The following is a 21,973-nucleotide window of genomic DNA, read 5'->3' on the forward strand; positions in this document are numbered from 1 at the left end:
CAGAAATCTGTTTGGGGTAAATGATTCTCTGTGAAACAATGGGAATAAATCCCACAGCCATTCCTTTATTCCCAGACAGCAGCTGCAGCTCGAGTGTTCTTTTTCAATGGCTTAACTCCTGTGTGTTTAACTAAAACCATCTCTCTAATTGTTTAATTGCCATTGGAATCTCTAGATCATACTGATTAGTTTAGGGACTGTTAATGACACAAACCTGGTGCTTCACCCACTGTTTTTCCCTAGGGGTCACCTTTAAAGTAGAGAATATTTTAAATTCACTCTCCTGGTTCATTTGGGATGAGATTGTAAACTCCTAGTTTGGCTTCAGCATTTCTTCACCACTTAAGAATTTAGGGATTCTTCCTGCATTTGCAGCCAAAGCACAGTCATGAATGAGTGTATAACTGACACACTGCAGAATGATCCCTGGAGACATTCATGTCTGGAAGCTCCTAAGATTTTTTCCATGAAATTGGACAAGACTATTAGTTACTGTTATGCCTTGGATATTGTTGCATCTTTATATAAGAGCAAGTTCTGTGCTGCTTCTGAAGATGTTCTGAGATGCCCTGGAGATTTTGAGGTCATGTCACAGGTTACAGCCCCCAGATCCCAAACTGTTTGTAGGGGAACTCCTGTCTGCCCAGAGGAGGTAGTACAATTTCACACTCCATTTGAAAGAGTGTGAAGAAAGCACTTGGTGATCATGGGCAAAATGAGTTTTAAAGAGACTCTAATTCGTGATAACTATACTTCTGATTCCAGAAATTGATTTTGCAGTTTTATCATTCTCAGTAGATTCAGAACATACTCTGTCTTCATTTGCAGTGGGAAGTGCCTCATGCTGCTGTGAGTCAACTTCAGTTTCTCATCGAGAGGATGAGAAATTGGGCAGTGACACAAATGAGGAGTTATCACACACATTTTAGTATTTCCTGACTGATCACATGCTTTTCACATAAACTGTCATTACACAATTTTCTGGAAGTAAAAGTTCAAGAATTATCTTAGTGGGATTTTACTCTCCTTCCTCTCTTGCCCCCTTTCTTTTCCCCTGGGATTATCAGATTTGAAATATTTAGGTTAACAGCACAAATCAAACTTAATGACATGACCGAATGTCTCCACTTTGTCTGTGTCCCTATTTGTGAGGTGACCAACCTTGTCGAGCAACAGACCAATGTTATTTCTATTCTCCTTTAGCTGTTGGGGCTTTTAAAAAGCCCCTTCTGTTGTGCTGTCCAGCTGGAACTGTGTTCGACCTTTGACTGCACAAATTGTCTCCCTGCAGTGGCGAACAGCATCTCTGTAGGAATGTCACCTATCCCTGTCACCCGTCCTTGTTTCCAAAGTTTGTACACTTCCTTTGTCCACCTGAGTTCCAGAAGAAGATCCCTGCTCCGCCAGGCCAGCCTTCTGCCCTACTTGTTTGACTTCCACCTCTTTGGAATTGCCTGTCTTTGTGCTCTTAAAAAACAACCAGCATCCATGGGCCCCAGTACCATTTCTCCTTCACCACTGTGACCTCTACAGTTGGATCTGTGGACACAGGCTGGAAATGCCTGTGACTATCCCACCATGTTTGAGTAACAAGACTGTGATGTAGAGGCAGGGCTGTTGTGAGTGATACAAGATACATGAAAATGCTTTTCTTACTCCATAACTAATAGACCTGTAGTGAGGGGCTGATGATGGTGAATAGGGATGTATTTTTAACTGTTGGGAAATGTGCTGAGAACTGGCTGCTCTCAGTGTTTGAGACAGTGCTGATGAAAGCTGTGATCACTGCAATAACTACTTCAAATGTTTATTTTGTTTTATAGGCTGGTAACCAGCACATATATCAGCCTGTGGGTAAACCAGGTAAGCAGTAAATTCATATACTGTCATCTTGAATCCTTGATTACAAGTCTTCCAGCAGCAGTAGTGACAAAGGTTCGTGCCAGTATTTCCATACAGGGTGAATTCAGTTCCAGGTACTACACACAGATGTTTGGTGCAGTGTGTGTTCAGATTCCTTGTGCAGGTCCCAGACATGCAGTCAGCAAAGCCAGGGAAGTGTTTAGATCAACAGGCAGGAAGTGTCTAGAGGAAGATGAGTCAGTGTGGGACTTCACCCAGTGTGGAGTTCAGACATGTAAAACAGAAGTAGACACCTGAAGCTGGGTTTCCCAGTCTCAAAGTGAATCACACCCAGGATTCCTTCCAGGAAGAAGTCCAGTTTTCCCAGACACACACAGCGTGTTGGTACTGAGAGGTGAGAACCTCTCAGGTGTGGAGCAGGTGTGTTGGGAGCAGTAGCGGTTGCCTCCCATAGGGAATTTTTCAAAGTATCCTATAAAACAGTCGAGTTCTCACAAAGTGCAGCTCCTACAAACAGCGAATTCACTGCAAGACACATTAAGATGTCCATCTCCTGTGCTAGTAGAGAAGAGCACGTGCAGCCTGTGTAGCGTGGGCAGACCAGAATGGTGCAGGTACTTCCGGCTTGTTGGTCCTCTAAAAATGTGAATTGTCTCTGTTAAGCAGATCATGCAGCTCCGCCAAAGAAGCCCCCGCGCCCCGGAGCCCCCGGACATCTGGGCAGCCTGGCCAGCCTGAACAGCCCCGTGGACAGCTACAACGAGGGCGTGAAGGTACATTGCTCAGTGCCACCTGAAACACCTTTAGAAAGTCACACATTACTGCTGTGAGGTAGTTGGGTGCTCCTGAAGTTGAAAGTGTGGAAAGCAGAGGCGACCAAACACCCCACAGTAAATGCTGCCCTGGCAGCTCTCCAGGGAGGTGGGGAGGTCACTGGTAGGCTCGGGTCCTCCATGACTGTGATTCAGCGTGTTCCTCACCTAGAGCCTTGCCCAAATGAGCTTGTTTCTAATTTGAAGAGCATATGAGATGTCCCATATGGACACAGCCTCCTTTCCCTGCTCAGTGGGAAGGAGCACACCCAGGGTTCCCAGTTGCTTGGATGGTACCAAAGTGTCTTGTTCTCAGTCAGAGGGAAGTAAGACCTGTCTGAACTGTGGTGCTCAAAGAGCTCTTGCTGCAGCACCCAGGCTCCTCAAACCCTACTAGCTCTGGGGAATAAAGAGGGGAAATGGGCTGTCTGACCTGGGCTTGAGATACTTCCCTTGTGTTGTTTCGTCTCCATAAATAGGCAATAAAGCCAAAACTGAAACGTAACAGCAGTTGTGTAGCAGAGATGCTGCTGTGAAACACAGTGTCCTGCCCCTGCTGCAGTTGGTGTCCACAGAACTGCTCCTGAGGATGTCAGGCACATGCAAAACCATCCCTCTGTGCACTGTTCCCTGCCAGTGGGGCTCCTGTTACCTTTCTAATCTTCAGGAAAGAATGCCAAGCCTGTAGTAAAGAGAGGGAATCCATGTTGTGGTGGCCACAGCAGTTGGGATAAGTAAGTCACCCTTATTTTAGGTGCTTTGAGAAAGTACAGAAAAAGCCCAGTTTATCTAAGCATGAAATTCAAAACCTGCCATCAGAGCAGTATGTTCAGCACAAATTGATCCCAGGCACTGCCAGCCTGCGTCTCACTCCTGCTCTTGTTCTGGGATTATTGGAATGTGTAAGAATCAGTGTAAACAGCTAGCAGTGATGAATTTGAGCAGGATTATTTATTATAAACTGATGCCAGTGCTTTTTGAGCTGCCAAGCCTCAGAAAATGTCAAAAAGCAGTAACAGATGTGTTACTAAACTTGGCTTCTCTAAAGTTTCCTTTCTAAATGCTGATACTGGAACATGAAAAATGTTTTCTGAAATACATCCTTTTGACAAACAAACTAAACCTGAGCAGCCAAAGACATCAGTAGTGACAAGTGAACAGGATTTGTGTACTAAATAGCTTCTTGAGTAGGAAAGAAGGGCTGATTTTATTTTTTTCTGTTAAGATTTTCTTGAAATTAGATTGTTTTATGTCCCATGAGGAAAACAGCCCGTTATTTTTTGGTATAGCTTTGCTAATGACTGCAGTCCTAAACTGAAGATGCTTCTAGGATTCATTTCAGACTCCCTTTTCTGTACACCAAGTTCAGACTCCCGTTTCAGTCTCCCTTCTCTGCAGAACACAAATGAAGAGGATTGGGACTGCTTGTCCTCAGGAGCTTTCAGGGCAGGCCCTGGGGAGCACATGGGTCTGTGTTCGTGGCTGAGGCAGCGTCAGCCAGTTCCACAAGGAAACTCAGCACTTCACAGTCTGCAGAGCAATAGTGTTGATGTTGGGGAAAAACAAAGAGAAATCAAGTGTTAAGAAGTACAGCGTCCGTAGTTTTGGAAGGTTAGGGCCTGGAATTCCATGGGTTGGGTATCATCTAGAGTGGGTTCTTGGTAGTTCACCCCAACTGTGATTAGTCATTGAGAACGAGAGCGGCACAGTTACATGACCATGTTTTTCCTATCATGACTTCCCAAAACAAAAGGAAAAGTTTCAGAAAGATGGCTATAACATTTTCTTAAATCCAGCGAGTACTGGATTGTTTGTGTAAAGGGCCCAGCATTCCCAGGACAGGTTGTTCCCCACCACTGCCCAGGCCCTCTGCTCCATTCACACTCTGCTGCTTGCCAGACTGGCTTGCTCCTGTCCAGCTTTGCATGATGTCCTCCCATGTGTTTAGTCAGAAAGAAGCATGGGTGCATGGCAAACCCTTCCACTGCCCACACGGGTGCACAGCAGGTCATTCTGTAACACACAGACCAAGAGCTAACACGAGTGACTGCCGGGAATGGTGAGGATGCATTTCCGTTGCAGGCTTTTTAACTGGTCTCTTATTGCTACACATGTTTTGGGTTTGGTTTGGTTTGGTGGTTTTTTTCCCCCTGCTGAGTTTTATTAATATTGTTTTTCTTTTTTTCCCTTCTTTTGGTAAATTTCTTTAACCTTCCCCCACATTCTGCTCAACCATAGCCATGGAGGGTAAGCAGTGCGTGAGCGTGTGTGTCCGTGCCCTATTCCAAAATGTCTTTGCATGTGACTTTGCCAAATGACTTTAACTTCTCGATTGCTGAAACCAATTGGAATCACAGCCTTTCCCTGCTGATTGAGCTGATTAGTGTTCTTTTTCCTGAAGTACTTTCTGATCAATGCACTAGATTGAATCTCTGTAATAGCTGTTGGTATCCACTTAATGAAGTGCTACAAAACGAAATCACCACATGCTAAATCCTGCACTCCTTCCTTATAGAGAAAGTCTCATCCAAGTATTTCATAATTTCCTCAGGGCAGTATGTCAGGTGCTTCCAGTGAAACATCTCTGGAGCTGGGACCAGTCCTGAGAACCAGCAGTAACCCAGTGTGGGGGGCTGAAGCACCACAAGCCATTTCAGATTGCCAGGGTGGGTAAACCACCCTGTGACCAAGAGGAAATCAGCAGTTTTTTAACCTTCTTCTTCCACTGAGTGGTTGCTTGGGCATCCCATAGCAGGGAATAGCTATGGGAAAGTGGGATGCCTGTAGCTTTACAGTTCAGAAATACTGAGGACCTTACAGAAGAAGTTTGCAAATTTTCTTTCATTTCTGTCCCAGGATTATTTCAGTCTGTCTTGGATTTAACTCCAGACAGACTTGACTCATTGGAAGTTTTGCATGAATAAGGACTACAGGATTTTTAACCTATTAGGGTTTTTTCTGATCTACTGGAAATCAACTTTCTAAAAGCAGTCCGTGTTTCCCACCTGTTTACAGGTGACACCATTTTTGTTAACCTGCTGTGGATTTTCATTAACAAAAGAATAATGTTACAGAATCATAAAATGGTTTGGGTCTGAAGGGACCTAAGATTATCTCATTCCAGTTCTCCTTTCCATATCAGTGTGTTATTATGTGCTCTGACATTGCTTTGGAGCACAAAAAAAGCTCCTGGAATGAGGAACCTGCTACCTGTTGCCTTAACAGTGGAACTTGAACCACTTAGACATATCAAGTACTTGGTACTCCTCGTTCCTCAAATTATTCTCTTCTCTGTTAAGGGAGTTATACTGGAAGCTCTTCAGGAAAATCCTGGTAAAAATTGCACGGTGTAATTTCACAGATCAGGTTCAGTCAGAAGAACTAAAAGAAACTTCCTTGAGATCCTGGAGCGAGTGTGCTCAGCCAGGACAGGGCACCAGTGGGACTGAGCGGGGGGGCTGTTGGGAATATGAGGAATGTGAGCCCTTCCCGGCCGCCTGCAGAGGTTGGGAAGCTGCTGAGCCCCATCTGCTGGGGACAGGAGGTTCAGCAGCCGCTCTCTGCTTCCAGATTCAGCCGCAGGAGATCAGTCCTCCTCCCACGGCCAACCTGGACCGCTCCAATGACAAAGTCTATGAAAATGTAACCGGGCTGGTGAAGGCAGTGATAGAAATGTCCAGTAAAATCCAGCCAGCTCCGCCCGAGGAGTATGTGCCCATGGTGAAGGTATGGAGACATTCCTAAAACTGGGGGTTATTTGTTTCCTGGATCTTCAAGTGGCATAGGAGAAACTTTCTGTGAAGCTGCAAATTAAAAGCTTTTTGTGTTTGCGGGGTGGGTGACTTGTGGTCAGAGGCTGGAGCTTTGGATCCTGTTCCCAGTATTACGCACAACAGTGCTTTATTCCCCAACTTGCCTGTGCTTATCCAGGGTGGTAAGTTGTGCACTGTCTTCTCCACATTTTCACTTTTTTAAGGAAAACTTTGTATTAACCCTTTGGCAACTTGTTTTGATGGTGAAACACACAATTGCAGGTGGGATTTTGCAGTGTCTCAGCCATGTTTCAACTCCCTTCTTATCCAGATGAGGAACTAAGTGTGTGTGCTGCCTCCTGCATTCATACAATTCTCTCATCTATTCATTCTAAGTCTTTAAACTTTATTTCCTTAATTTTTTTTCTTAGGAGGTTGGTTTAGCACTAAGAACCTTACTGGCAACTGTAGATGAGACCCTCCCAGTGCTTCCTCCGAGCACCCACAGAGAGGTATGTGGAGCTCACCTGAGCTCAACCTTTATCTTTCCACAGCCTCAGCCAGTGGGGACACGTTTTGGTGCTCCCTTCTTGGCACAGGTACACATTTTGGTTCACTGAGCAGGCTGGGCTATAAGTCTACATTAAATGAATTTTATTAGAATTGCTGCATGGACATACATAGGCTTAGTATTAGTGAGGATGCTCAAACTGGATGTAAGTAATAAGGAAGGAGATATAAAGCCCAGTATTCCAAGGCAGGGAGACCATTGGGGGTTAATTCAAAGTCATTGAACAGGTAATTGAGCAGAGCTTGGTGCAGCTGGAAGGTTTCCTGTAGTAACCTAGTTCTGGATGAGAAGTGACAGAGCTTTCAGTGAAGTTCATGAGTAAAACCGTTTTCTTCCAAAATCTTGGAACAAATGTGATAATGTGAAGGACAGAGAATGGTTCTGTAAGTGCCATCTAAGACAATCATCCTGGGTTAGCCATGTGGTTAAGCAACCTGTACGTGCCTTCTTGACCTATTTTATTTTGTAGAGCTACTGCTATGCCTATAGAGCTGCTTTAGTAATAAAAAGAGTGATGATAACAAGGACCTGGAAACCCATAACAAGGTGTTAGTGCCAAGATGTGGGTTAAAATCCACTACCTGGGTCTTGGTGGTGTTTAACAGCAGGTGGCTCAGCAGCTGATCAGGGCTGCTCCTGATCTTCACCCAGGGTAGAGCAGCAGCTGCCAAATTCCATATGCTGCTCCACGTGGTGCCCACAAAACAGCCCCAGCTGTAGTCAGGGATCTCAGGCAGGGGCTGTGTCTCTGTAGCATCGCTCTGAGTGCAGCGCTCCAAACACCCCCCAGCTGACAGAACCGTCTCGTTGCAGATTGAGATGGCACAGAAGCTGCTGAACTCGGACCTGGCCGAGCTCATCAACAAGATGAAACTGGCCCAGCAGTACGTGATGACCAGCCTGCAGCAGGAGTACAAGAAGCAAATGCTGACGGCTGCTCACGCTCTGGCTGTGGATGCCAAAAACCTGCTGGATGTTATCGACCAAGCCAGACTGAAAATCAGCCAGTCCAGGCCACACTAAGCACTGAGGGAAGAGTGTCATCAGTCTCGGAATTCTGCTTGCGACAGGATGTTCTTCACCTTCCACCAGCAGTGAGGATTAACCCAGTGCAGTCCTGGCTTTCCAGCGCCTCTCGCTTCAGCAGACCTGACCGACCGCCGCTGGTTCTCCCATCGCAGCAGTTTAACCCAGTCTTTATCATAAAGCCAAGCTGGTCTGGGATTCAGAAGTGGCATCACCACAGATGAGGTTTGTACAGGAGCCCTCGGGAACTCACGGCCCCGGAGCGCAGGGCCCTTTGCACCATCGCATGGAGCTGCCACAGGGTCACGATCTCGGAGCCAAAACTGTTGGAGCAGCAGATCAGAGAAAGATATTGTGAAGTGAAGAATTCGGGGAAACCTCAGGGCTGAGAATTCTTGCCCACAGTATATGAACTATCCAGACTGGAATTTTTTTTATTAGAACACTTATGTCGCAATATGCTAATCACGATTTACAGAGAAAGAATAAAAAGCTATATTTTCAAGACTTCGGTCATTTCAAGACAAACTAAAGCCCTCTTCATCTTCCTGCCTTTTTCTTTTATGTGACTGTGTGAAGCATTTGTTTGGAACTAGCTGTAGGACACAACTGAACACTCGTCTTTTTCACCAGGATAACGTGCCAGTTCTTTTGTAGCAATGTTGTTTTCCTTGGAAGTGAAAATGCTGCTTTGTACCAGAGCAATTCAGAGCTGCATTTAGAGGAGTTCTGTAACCATCCATGTCCCCCATTTTTATATAATTTATAAAGACAGATTAAAGCCATGATGACTATTTTAAACCCACTGTAGTTAACTAACCCATCCTTTTGTCTATCTTGCCTGGGAGGAGTTACAGTAGAGCAGTGTAATTAGATTTTCCTTGGTTTTCCAGTTATGCCATCTGTTCTGTTGAAATAAAAACCACACTCCCTTTTTGCTGTTGAGGGATATAAATTATTCTCAGGAAGAATATAATAAACTGTACAGTTACTTTGACCTATTAAAAAGGTGTTACCAGTGAAACTCTGACTGTATTATTTCGTGTGTGCACTGCAGAAGAAATCACTGAGGATTTTCTCTGCTTGGAGTTTTCCCCCCACCCTAATTCACAAGCTTTTAAGAATTCATTTATGCAGGACTTGAAGAGCAACAGTAGATAAGCACTGAAGGAGGAAATCCCAAGATTTAGTTCTTTTGAGAAGGCAGTTTTTCCTCCAGCACAGAACAAGTCAGCGTTGCCACCTGTGTGACTTGTAATTACTTTGGAAGTCCTTTAGACCTTTATAATTTATTTTCCTGGTGGAGGTTACTTTAAAAAGGGTTACTTTAAACAGTGGAGGGTTTGGAGGAGCTATTTTGGAAGCTCAGGTGAGTGCTCAGCAGCAGCACAGGGACCAAATTCTTCTATGAGTGCCTGTGTTTTTTAAAATGAGCTTCCCACAAAACTAATTCCATTTTTTTGTGAAGATGGGATAGTGCAGAGTGCATCAGTGTTTGGTTTAGATGTGGAACCACCCTCCTAACACAACTTGGGAGCCCTTCTTACACACCTGGGACATCTTGCAATGCCTAACTTTAATACTTTGCAATACACATTTGGAACAGTCTTTAGCGTGTTCAATTGCTCTGGAAATTAAGTTGCTCCTTTCACAGAGCAATGTTAAATCATCTCCCACACCCCCTCCAAAGCAGTTTTCAGAGATCTTTTTTTTCTGGAATGGCAAAAAAATTCTGTACCTTACACTGCCTCAGGCCTTCACCTGAGATTTGCAGCCTTTTCCTGCACTGTCAAATGCACCTGATCCCTGCAGTGCCACATCTGGGCCACCCTGCTGTGTCCCATCACCTGGGACAAGGTGGGAGCTGAACTGTTGGTAAGGCTTGAACTAGAAATGTTACAGCTTCTTGAGCTGTAACCAGTCAAGTCTGAATGCTTCTGATAAACACAACCACATCCTGTAGCTCCAAGCCATTGTCACATCCCACGTTTAGTGGGATTACATTCCCACCTTTGTCCATAGGTTATGGATGCAGTTAGTAGCCTTAACTCTTGTTTGTGGAGTACAAAAAACCTACAAGTTGTAAAGCCCCAGATTAATGCACAAAGACAGTTTTGGCACCCACAGGTAACACCCTCATGTTCCACCCACTCCCCTTCACACTGATCCACGTGAGACAGGAGTACAAGTAGATGTTCTTTATTACAGGCAAGTACAAAACTTAATTAGTCAAAAAGACCAAAGCCCATGTCATCATCAGATTCCTCTGATTCTTCTTTCTTTTCCTCTTCTTTCTTCTCCTCAGCTAGAAAAAGAAAAAGGAGTCAGGTTTTATGTCCATGTTAGCAGCTTAGAAGTCACCTGCCACAGAAGGCTTCATATATACTAACTGTAACATCAAGAAGCAAGACCCGAGCAGTCCTAAAAATCTAAGCCAGCAAGGCAAGGAGACCTGTGTTTGCACTACTAGGAATGTGGTTCTGTGCCTTCAAAACTAATTTCTATCAAACCTGAAAAACTTTAGAAGAGACCCTGATGACATATGGGAAGATCAGCCCTAACTCTGAGCTAACACTAATGCTGCCACACTGACTCAACGTGCAACATCAGCCTTTCCAAAGGGGAGGGTGCTTTGCTCTAGGAAGACTCACGCACAGACTGTGAGGCACAAGCCACATTAAAGCAGCGCCTGTAACTGGTCCCTCCAAAGCTGCGCATGCCCCGTCCCTGGAAGTGTTCAAGGCCGGGCTGGATGAGGCTCTGAGCAACCTCTTCTAGTGGAGATATTCCTGCCTATGGCAGGGGGGTTGACTAGCTGACCTCTAAGCTCCCTCCCCCCCCAACCCATCCCATGGATCCCCGTTTCCATGCCCCGGCCGGGCACAGCCGCCACTCACCGGGGGCGGCTCCTCCGGCGGGCGCGGCACCTCCCGCGGGGGCGGCGGCAGCGGGGGCCCCTCCGCCGCCCGCGCCCACGTTACAGATCAGGCTCCCGATGTCGATGTTCGCCAGCGCCTGTGGGGAACAAGGAGCGGCAGCGAAGCCTCGTTAACAGGGGGTGAGGGTTGGGGGGGAGGGGGAGCGCCACACGCCGCTCCAGCCCGGCCCCCGGCCCGCCCACCTTGGCGAACAGTCCCGGCCAGAATGGCTCCACGTTCACTCCGGCCGCCTTGATGAGCGCGTTGATCTTGTCCTCCTGCAACGAGAGGGTGGCGGTGAGAGCGCGCCCGGCCCGGCGCGGCGCGGCCCCTCAGGCGGCCATGCCGCGCGCCCGCCGCCACCATCTTGTGCGGCCGAACTCACCGTCACGGTGACCTCGTCGTCGTGCAGGATGAGGGCTGAGTAGATGCAGGCGAGCTCGGAGACGGAGGCCATGGCGGGGCGCGGTGCTGGTCGCCGGGTGGTTCGGCCTTAGCTTCGTGAGAAGGACTCAGCACCTTGGGCCGCCGCGGAGCGAGAAGGGGCGGGAGGTGCGGCGCGGTTTTATACGGCGGTGCTGTGATGTCATCGGAGACGTCACGCCCCGTGACCCGCCGCGCATGGCAGGCGCTCGCCGCTCCACCTCCGCCGTTCGTCACCGCCCTCACAGCGAGGAATTCATTCCCAAACATCCAGTGCCCTGGAATAGCCCTCATCACCGACTCCAGCCGTTCTCCCAGCACTGCCAAGCCCACCCGTGTCCCCAAGTGCCACATCTACACGGCTTTTAAATCCCTCCAGGGGTGAGGACTCCATCACCGCCCTGGGCAGTGCCAGGGCTGGAGAACTCCTTTGGTGAAGAAATTTTCCCTAGTATCCAAACTAATCCTCCCTGGTGCAACTTGAGGAACAAACTCACCCTCCCCCCCGCTGTTTGGGGTGTCACTGCCTCGCGAACCGTGCCATTTTCTCTAAGTTATATGTAACAGGACTGTAACAAATGTGGATAGAGCCTTCCCAAATCTTCATTCGCAAAGCCTAGCCATGATGTAACAGGGGAAAAAAGGTGCAGAATGAGCCGTTGGTGAAAACTTCCCACTGCCTGGCTTCTCCAGAACTCTGTACCCCTGTGTAACCTGACTTCTTCCACCTGAATATGAAGAAGAATTTCTTTCTGATGTGCATGACTGAACACTGGAACAAGTTGCCCCGAGGAATTGCGGAGTCTCCCTCACTGGAGATATTCCAGAACTGTCTGGACGCAATCCTGTGCCATGTGCTCTGGGATGACCCTGCTGGAGCAGGGGGGTTGGACCCGCTCCCTTCCAACCTGAGCTATTCTCTGATTCTGTGATTCTGATGAGCCTCAGCGAATTCCAGCATTTTGCTCCAAAGGAATAATCAGACTGTGAAAAAGAAATGATCACTCAGGTTTTTTCGTGTTCTTGACAGATGTGCATTTGATAAGCCTCACTCTGTGCATGGGAAGATCGTGGATCCTCCTAGATCCTCCTTCTTCCTGCCAAAGCACGTGAAGAACAGGGAGGTGATTTGGGACAGCCAGCACAGCTTCACTATGGGCAAGTCCTTCCTGACCAACTGAGGGGTCTTCTATGTTGGAATGACTCCATCAGTGGAGAAAGGAAGGGCTACAGATGTCATTTATCTGGATTTCTGTCAAGCCTTTGACACAGATCCCCACAACATCCTTCTCTCTGAATTGGAGAGAGGAATTTGACGGATAGACTGCTCAGTGGATGAGGAATCACATCCAGTGCTCGATGTCCAGCTGGATGAATGATGAGGGGTGTCCCTCAGGGGTCCGTATTGGCACCAGAATGGTTTAATATCTTCATCAATGCCATGAGCAGAGGGATTGAGTGCACCCTCAGCGGATTTGCAGATGACTCCAAGGTGAGAGGTGTGGCTGACATGCCTGAGGGATGGGATGCCACCCAGGGTGAATGGGGCTCTGAACAACTTGCTCTAGGAAAAGATGTCCCTGCTTGTTGCATTGGGGCTGGACTAGCTGACCTTTAAAGGTCCCTTCCAACTCAAACCATTCTATTATAAATAAGTCAAACTTTCAAAAATAAGCTAGAACAAAATTATTTGATAATTTGCAAAAAGCTTCAAAGCTTAGAATCCTAAAATAACACTCCTCCATTACCAGCAAAGCATATCTGACACCCTGCTGTTATAATGTTCTCTCATAAAAACTTGAGGATATATTCGACCATTACAAGTGAAAACTGAGGTAGGCAAGAGGGACTTGACCTCTTGTATCCATTCCTTCCTAATGATCAGAAACAACTCAGAATTTCACTAAATGAAGATCTGACACTACTCACTGATGGAGATGAAAAATGCAGAGCCTTGCAGTGCTTGACTTGTGGGTGCTTAACCCTATTAAGTGGGGTCACCAGCTCTGAATTTAAGCATTTACTTAAATTTCCTATTGAAGGCACAGGAAAATTGGTCTACATTTTTATACCTACCTCAAAGTAGCAAATAAATGCATCTTCCCAGGGGGATGTAATATCCTGGAACCTGTGTTGTTGTTGGGTGCTTGAGGATGGGATTTCACAAATGACTTGCATGAACCTGCCTTGACTGTCCCTCACTCCAGTGTTGCCAAACCGTCCTGTGCCGGTGGTCCGTGAGATGATCTGACTGGAAACTAGCAACATGGAAATAAGGTTCCTTTTCAATCAAATGAACTTGGCAATGATGCTGGCGTGGCAGATTGTGCAAACAGACAACAAAATTAAAGGTTTCATAAATATGCTTTTATAATGGTTCTGGTAGCAAATGTGGGTAGAGCCCTTCCCAAATCTTCGTTTGCGAAGCCTAGCCATGATGATGATGATGATGATAATGGTCCTGGTATAACAGTCCTTAAGCTAAAAATTTCGAGACATGCTGATGTGTTGTTAAAAAATAAAATATGAAGACCTAAAATTTAAATGTGACATTCACATAAGCTTAGGCTTTGGTTGTCAAAGATGTTAATTAAATGAGATTTGCCTGCATCCTTGCTTCATGGCTGTCTTGCTGCATCTATTGAGTGACACTGATAAAGCTGCTCTGTAGGAGCTCAGAATAAAGTTCTGATGAAAACAAATCGCTGTGTAATAAGAAAGCAAAAAAACCTCCAGTTGTGCTGCTTCAAAAATCTTTTTGAAGCCTATGTATCTGGTCAGGATTGCTGGTTAATAAAGCTTAATTCCAAGGGAGGCCAAGGGTCTAGAAATTTGCAGAGGCACATTCTTTTCACCTCTGATCCTGTAACTGTCTGTACTCTTTACTATCTAACACATTGTCATTCTTTTGGAGAAGAGCAGTCTCCATTCTGGATGAAGTTATAGCACATAGATGAGGGCTTAAAAAAAAAAGGTTTTTACATACTTGTGTGTATTCTACAATTCCAGGGCAGTGACTTATTTCCAGGGTGATGAGGTTTAGGATGATAATACAACTGTTTTACTAGCAAGCTGTTATAGGATTGCACAGGACTGTCTTAATGATAAACAAAACACATAACTTGGCTATGAAACTTCTCTGAAGTGGATATTTTACACTTAGGGGACGGTAAAGAGCAGTGGCAGAGATCTGGCAGGATATGCTTGTGGATTGCTTAGCAGCCAAGAAAGGAAGACATCAGCAAGATGCAGATTAACTTGTTTTGTGTGTGTGTATATACATGCAGCATTTAAAGAATTAGAGATTCCTGTGCTGTAAGTGCTTAGAACACTGACGAATTGTGACAGTTTCAAAATTTAAAACAAAACCTTGCAATTAGTTCTCCCAATCATTATCACTACATATTCGTTCTGACGCTTTATCTGTTATTATTGCTGCATATGCAAAGCAGTCAGTCCTTAGCACTTCATCCTAAATAAGCTGTGAGTGTGCACCACTACAGAGCTGATGCCTTATTGTTAGAACATGACTGAGGTCACTGGTATTCATCAAAGCTGTCAAAACTCAAGAGTTCTTCACTAAGGAGACCTGAAGTTGATAGTTCCTTTCTTTTTCCCTGCCCTTGATTAACTATTTTGTTGTTGCTTTTAATCTTACTGAGGTGATTCTTCCTTCTTTCTTAAAAGCAAGCCTTTCTCCAGCTCTCAAGGCTTCACTTTCTAAGTGACCGAAGGCAATAGTGAGGCCTCACCTTGAATTCTGTGTTCAGATTTGGGTTCTTTACTGCAGGAAAGACATTGAGGTGCTGGAGTGTGTCTGAGGAAGAGTAACAGAGCTTGGGAAGGAGCTTCCTGGAAAGGAGGTTGTAGCCAAGGGGGGGGTTGGTCTTTTTTCCCAAGTAACAAACAACGGGACAAGAGGAAATAGCCTCAAGTTGTGCCATGGGAGGTTTAGAATGCATATTAGGAAAAATTTCTCCATAGGAAGGATTGTCAAGGATTGGAACAGGCTGCCCAGGGAAGTGATTGAGTCAACAACCCTGGAGGTATTTAGAAGACATGTAGATGTGGTACTGAGGGACATGGTTTAGTGGTGAACTAAGTGCTGGGTTAATGGTTGGACTCAATGATCTTTTCTAACCTAAGGCAACAGGTTAAATTCTTTCCAGCTTCCACAGGTGGGAAGGTGCTGGTAGATAATTATAGAATTAGATAATTATAGAATTCTAATTAGATAATTATAGAATAAAGTCATAGAATAGTTTGGGTTGGAAGGGACCTTAAAGACCATCTCATTCCAACCCCCCTTCTACTAGACCAGGTTGTTGAGAGCCCCATCCAGCCTGGCCTAGAACACTTCCAGGGATGGGGCAGACACAGCCTCTCTGGGCTGGTTTCACTCATCTAATTTGAGTCCCTGTTTATGTGCTGTTAACCAGGACAGTCATCCCCTCCTGCAACTGTTTTCCACTGTTTCTTTGCAGTTGTGCCTGCTGTGCTGTACTGATCTGGTAGAGTTTAGAGTTTGATATAAGAACTGTAGAGTTTCAAGTTGCTATCTTGAATTCTGTTGATGAGCAGTTTTGGGTACAGTATTTGCTTCCTTTATCTTCTTTTTAGAAACTCCTTTTCTCCTTGGATAGGTTTTTTTGGTTTTGTTTCCTTATAACAAGGTCAGTACAACACAGAACACAACTCTGATACTACTTAGAATTGTAATAATCAGTGTATGTAACACATCCCCAATAGGTGGTGCTGCATCTTTTTCATAGTGTCTAATTGCTGTATTAGTGGCCCTGATCACCTGGAAAAGTTGTCTTTTTGAGTAAACTTAAGTTTGTAATCTAATAATAATAAATGCTTTTTAAAAAAAATAAATATTGTAATTCATTTAAGAAAAGGAATCAAATGTGGCTTTGTAGCTTAGTAGCTGGAACAGTTATCTTATTGTAGAAAGACAAAAATCAGGTTTTGGTCCATCTACTGTGGATTAATTGTGATTAAATCATTAATTGTTGAAATAACAAACAGTCCCTGAGTAGGGGACCAGACCCTCAAAGTTTTTGTAGCCATATGAACACATTAGATCATAGAGCCATGGTCTTCTTCACTTTTGTTCTGATTTTAAACTCTTATGCAAAGCAGAACATGACGGGTCTAATGCACACACTCCAGGTAACATCCTAAAAGTTATAAGATGGAAAAGATAAGCTTAAATCCCCTCCAAGTCAAGAATAAAATTTACATCTTTCTGCTCTGAGTAAAAATTTTTGCCACTGTATTATTGTAAGCAATGACTACAAGACATTTAAAAACTCTGGAGCTTTTAAAGTAATTTAGTTTTAAAAGGGAATAGTTGATACTTATGGCAATCAATATATGTTTTCTCATCAAAAGAAAAGCCATATAATTTGCCAGTAGCCTGCTTGTATATAAAATATTTTCCCCAGATTGCTGCTGCTATAAATGAGTTTTAAAAGCTGTTCCTAAATACCATCTTTACTTTCAAAATGATTAGAACATTCTCTTTTTTTTCAAAAATAATGATTTCTTCCGTGAGAGATATCACAGAAGATATTCTCTGAGAGTTCTGGGAAATGTCATCTTGGAATCCAGCAGTTAGGACAGGTATTGTGTCCAACAGTCACTCAATTTTTTTCTTTAGAGAAACCTAATTTTAAGCGTTTAAGCAGCTGTTCTTATACTACCATATAATTGTTAATATAGCATATAAAGAACGTGTTATAAAAGAATGCTGTTACACAGCTTTCAAACCTCTCTTTCACACCAAATCTTTTCAAGAACTGAGGCCTTTTTTGGGTGAAATTTCCCGGTAAGACATAATTAGGTTTCACTGTTCTCCAAAACATCAGTTGTCAGTGACAGAAAGCATTGGAAATAAAGCAAGTGACATGGCCCAAAATGAGTGTGTGAACAGAGGTAGAAGAGAGCTGTAACTCTCCTTCCTCAGATGCACAGAAATGATGCTGCAAGAACTCAGTACCATGAAAATATGCCTCCAGCAACAGCAGCACTTCTAGATGAGAAAATAGTGCTTAAATAAAACTATTTAACCAATTTATTATTTAACTGTGCAGTCCTGCAGTTCTGTATAAACGGTGATAAGCCCTTTTGCTTATGAAGTGCTAAATCCACAGGAATCAGCTTTAAATCAATACAATTATATTGCACTCTAGGACGTTCAAGGTATTAATTGCTGTTTTCAGGATCTCTATTTTTCAGGGAACTTCTGAAATCAATTTCAGAGCATCCTGTGGAGCTGGAGAGAAGTGTTGGGTATGTGTTTACTGTTTTGTAAAACCTCCCCTTGTATTTCACCTGTCTTCTGTTGCTTGTTAGTGAGTTATTTTCAAACTGCTACCAGAGTACCACAATGTACTTTTAGCCTCAGTGTTAGTCAGTGCTGCTCATCAGGGTGACCAAATTAGTCAAGTGGACATTTCTAGAAACCCGTCAGTGTATTTTTATGCTCTTTTTTTCTTATGTATGGCCAGTCTTCGCGAACGAAGATTTGGGAAAGGTCATTACCTTTCGAGCCTGCACAGTGGATTTTTTTTTAGGTGAGACACAGTGTGCGCTGAACTGAGCCCACCCTTTAATCCTAAGGTTCAACTACCAGGGCTGAGCGAAGCTCGGACAGTGGCAGCGAGCTCCTCAGGACATAGGTTTGTTTAGAGTGACCTTCTCTTAGATGGATGGCCTTACAGGGCTGACGAGCTCCATCTGCCTGGGGTCCCTAAATGCAGGTCTAACAGGCATGATAGTCTGTGTAATCGTCAGGACAGTTATATTCCTGATTAGATTGAAGAGATTGATTTAAATAATAGTATCAAAAAAAATAGATGTCGATAGAGGGACTGCATGGTTTCTCCTGTCACCTCAGCAGAAAAGCCAAATTTGCCTCAGATAACTCTCTTCTGGCTCTTGGTTTTGGGTGGTTATGAAAAAAGGTTACCCAGCTCCTCACAGAGAGGAAAACAGCAACCCCCTTGCCAGCTCCCTTGTTTATCTTTTTACTAGAGTTGCCTGGTTTTACTTTAAAACTAAAGTTGACCCATAATTTTGTCCTTTATTTGTTTATAGTTGTGGGTAAATCTTTACTTTCCAGCAACTTGAGAAGCTTGGAATGGAGACAAATCCAAAATCACTCCAGTGGAAACTCTAGTGGTGACAATGGTTTCAGGAACAGTTCACTTGAAGTGAAAGCTGAGCTGTTAATAGCAGCCCTTAAATATCTACAAGTATGACCAAAAGGGTAAACACTTTGGAGCACTGAGATGCTTCGTTATCACTTCAAATATGAACTGATGAAGGAGGATATTAATTGGTTTGATGAACCATAGAAGCCATATGTTTGCCTTGTCCTTTGGCAGATAATATCTAGTGAAGGAATTCGGTTGAATTTGAAGGGGCTTGACTGATCTGGGGTGAAAACTGCATGAATTTATTAAAGGCTTCCACATTGACATGGAGGAGGTGATTGAAAGGATGGATCGTGGTGCTGTACTGTAACTCTGTAGGTAACTCCTGGTGGAAGTGAGCATCATCGAATTGCTCTTTGACTCCTTAGTAGGTTTAAGATTTTTTTTTTTCCTCCTTTCTTCTGCTGAAAGGAAGAGGTACCACTTAGATGATTACAAAAGCATGACAGTTCCTGCAGGAACCATCATCACTGACACAGCTGAGTTTCATAGATAGGACTAAAAGTATCTATGTCCATACGACGTGGTATGGAGGTGCAAGATCCATGAGGTGACCTGAGGTTTTCACAGCTACAGGAGAAATAAGAGAAGTGAAACAATGAAATCCAAATTTCAAGTACACAGAGCATACATATGTGTAACACCGGTATCATTCCAGCATCCCTTTTAAACACGTGTAAGGAGGAGAGGTAGTGCAGAGAGCTGGAGGCACACAGTCATTTTCCAAGGTCTCATTGAAAGCGACGGGACGAGAGGACACCGTCTTAAGCTACGCCAGGGGAGGTTTAGGTTGGACATGAGGAAGAAATTCTTCACAGAAAGGGTGATTTAACATTGGAATGTGCTGCCTAGGGAGGCCGTGGAGTCACCGTCCCTGGAGGTGTTTCAGGAAAAACCGGACGTGGCACTCAGTGTCATGGTCTGGCTGACATTGTTGGTGTGCGGTCATAGGTTGGACTCGGTCATCTCAGAGACCTTTTCCAACCTAACTGACCCTGTGATTCTCTTGCTTCTCCTTCTCCTGCTCTGCTCCCGCTTCCCGCCCGCCCGGGCCGGAGGGCGGAGCGCCCCTTCCCCGTGACCCCGCGGCTCCTCCCTTCTCCCCTCCCCGCTCCTCAGTGCCGCCGAGTAACCTGGATTCCCGGCCCTCCTCCTCCTCCCTCTTTATTTTCTTTTTTTTTTTTTTTCCTCTCTCCCCTTTTCTTTTCCTCCCCCCTCCCCTCCCCTTCCTCCTCCTCCTCCCCTTCCCCCGACAGCGTAGCCGGGGCTCAGGCTCGCTCCCTCCCCTGTGCCCTCCCCTGGAGCCGCCGCCGCCTCCGCCGTCGCACACGGAGACATGTACCCGGGAGCCCCCTCCGCCGGACCCGGTAAGGCTGCGACCGGGTTTCTTTCCCTCCCCCGCTCCCCCTGGAGCGGCTTTCCCGGCCCGTGTCTGCGGGGAGCCCCGGGAGCGCTCTTCCCCCGCGGCTCGGGCCTGGCTGGAGCCGCGGCCGGGGGAGGAAGGAGGGTCAGGGCGCCGCCGCCACCTCGGGCAGGGCGGCCGCGTGTCCGGAGGCCCCTCTGAGGGGAGGCTCTCCTCCCCTGCCCCGCTCTCCCCTCCCTCTGCCGAGTCCCGGGGCCGGCGCAGCTCCCGCCGCGGAGCGGGGTCTCCATTTCCTCGCTCCCGGCTCCATCCTGGGATTCCCGGCTCGCCGCGTGTTCGGCCGCGCTGCGATAGTTGGTGTTGTGGAGGTGCGGGAGAAGCGCGTCCACATGTCGGGAACTGCTGGGAGAGGTGATGGGCTGCCTGAGCTGTCCTCGGGCTCTGTCTGTGGTGAAATCTGGGAGTAAAAGGAAATGTGGACGTGGAAAGAAGAGTTACCAACTCGCTCAGAGACATTTAATATTGTTTAGGGGAAATACAGGTTAATACTGCGAGAGTTTTTGCAGTTCATTATGGGACGGTGTTTTAGGCTGTTTCTGTGGTGGGAATTCTTATGCATGAACTGCAGTGTTTGTGTGACCGGCACCCAGTTTTCTTCTAGAAAAGTTTTAAAATAAATGGAACTTTATTTGATGTTGCTCTTCTCAACGGTTTTGCATAAAATCTCTTCCCTTAGGGTGATAATCTAGCAAAGAATAGTTTAGTGAAATACAGGATCCAGAACTGAGATGTCTTTGACCGCTCCTCTTACAGATGCTTCTTCTGTAAAAGCATTAAAGCATTCGTATCTTGGGATCCACAGTTAGGTGCTGGCTTTTTTTTTTTTTTTTTTCTGATTTGGTTCTCTACAAGGGACAAGAATCAAGAAAGACAATCAGGATGATTGTTTTGAAGTACAGCTGCTCTGTTTTTACTTTCTTTTCTTTCTGCAGTGCACGAAAACTCTCCCTAGCACAGCAGAGAGACAGGTCTCTGCAGCTCGTGTGTCCAGAGGGACATTCATGATTTCGCTTTCATGTGTAACATCATTTGCACATTTCTGTACCAACAGCTGTGTATAATATTGATGTAATCCTTTGGTGTCTTCTGGTGTGGAGTTCTCTTGCTCAGGCACAGCTACACTTTGAGTTTACAGGTGCTCATGGTGCTGTTGCTGCCGAGGCTGTTGTGTTCACTTCCTGGTGATACATCTTGTTCCAAATGGTGCTTAAGGAGGCAGATAATTAAAAATATTACCAGCGTGTGGGCTGAGAATAGTTTTATGTGTGGGAGTCTCTTTAGCTTCTTTTATTTACTCTCTGTCCGATCCTGCCACTTTACTTTTCACTCAGAATGATCTTAGCTCCAGTTGGTGGTTGCTGTTTACCTTCAGGGACCTATGTTCAGTGTTGAAAGGATGTGTTCCCCTTCCTGGAACAACCGTCTCTTAACCCCGGGCTCTAGGTAGAACAACTTTCACCAAGTTCAGGGTTGGTGTGTGTTGTTCCTGGTGTGTGTCTTGCGCTCCTTGCTGTTCTGCTCCCTCCAGCCGAGCTCATCTTGTGCCTTGTTTACTTCCAAGTTTATCTATGTGGCTCAGCCCTTTCCCCCCGTGCAGAGCTGGGCAGTGGCAGTGTCTGTGCTGGGCTATGAGCTGTGAGTCGTTCTTTACATGGTGAGGCTCTGCTTCCTTCCTGTGAAATCATCCACGGAGAGCCTCAGCAGCACAGTGGCTTCCAGCGGCCCAGACAGCTTCCTGCTGCACTCCAAAATCACAAAGTCTTGGAGTTTTTTAGGAGAGCGTGGCTGTACTGTGGACCAGCAAACAGGGACTGTCAGAAAGATGCTTCGCTGCCTTGTGCAAGGCTACATGTGGCCTGTGAGCTGCCAGGGAAGTCCCATTCCAAACACACAGAAATCCCGTTCAGGGGAGAGAGCAGAAGTGTGGTTTACAACCCCTCACCGAGCTGCAGCTGCTGTGAG

General features: G+C 45.6%; 3 protein-coding genes across 18 annotated transcripts in view; 2 read left to right on the top strand and 1 right to left on the bottom strand.

The window, feature by feature from the left end:
- PTK2 (protein tyrosine kinase 2) overlaps window positions 1-9,048 on the top strand; it is a 190,753-nt gene extending 181,705 nt beyond the window's left edge. For 8 of the 15 annotated variants that reach the window (XM_017818296.1, XM_017818297.1, XM_017818282.1 and 5 more), the window contains 6 exons: window positions 1,824-1,863; window positions 2,527-2,636; window positions 4,914-4,922; window positions 6,246-6,401; window positions 6,859-6,939; window positions 7,812-9,048. In XM_017818296.1, the coding sequence (XP_017673785.1) occupies window positions 1,824-1,863; window positions 2,527-2,636; window positions 4,914-4,922; window positions 6,246-6,401; window positions 6,859-6,939; window positions 7,812-8,021 (606 nt within the window). In that variant the 3' untranslated portion in view covers window positions 8,022-9,048. The remainder of the gene's footprint in view (window positions 1-1,823; window positions 1,864-2,526; window positions 2,637-4,913; window positions 4,923-6,245; window positions 6,402-6,858; window positions 6,940-7,811) is intronic. The other 7 variants (XM_017818283.1, XM_017818288.1, XM_017818292.1 and 4 more) reach the window with 3 other exon arrangements.
- A 1,159-nt stretch (window positions 9,049-10,207) lies between these two features.
- RPLP1 (ribosomal protein lateral stalk subunit P1) lies at window positions 10,208-11,528 on the bottom strand. The gene is made up of 4 exons (XM_017818271.1): window positions 11,328-11,528; window positions 11,146-11,220; window positions 10,922-11,039; window positions 10,208-10,329 (listed from the first exon to the last, which is right to left on the bottom strand). Exons 1-4 carry the CDS (start codon window positions 11,397-11,399, stop codon window positions 10,250-10,252), a joined length of 345 nt encoding a protein of 114 aa, XP_017673760.1. The 5' UTR covers window positions 11,400-11,528; the 3' UTR covers window positions 10,208-10,249.
- Window positions 11,529-19,700: 8,172 nt separating this feature from the next.
- Window positions 19,701-21,973, top strand: part of AGO2 (argonaute 2, RISC catalytic component) — a 55,018-nt gene continuing 52,745 nt past the window's right edge. For both annotated transcript variants that reach the window (XM_017818309.1, XM_017818310.1), the window contains exon 1: window positions 19,701-19,955. In XM_017818309.1, coding sequence (XP_017673798.1) covers window positions 19,925-19,955 — 31 coding nt within the window. In that variant the 5' untranslated portion in view covers window positions 19,701-19,924. The remainder of the gene's footprint in view (window positions 19,956-21,973) is intronic.

Source organism: Lepidothrix coronata, unplaced genomic scaffold (assembly GCF_001604755.1).
Source record: "Lepidothrix coronata isolate B3197 unplaced genomic scaffold, Lepidothrix_coronata-1.0 Scaffold67, whole genome shotgun sequence".
NCBI lineage: Eukaryota > Metazoa > Chordata > Aves > Passeriformes > Pipridae > Lepidothrix > Lepidothrix coronata.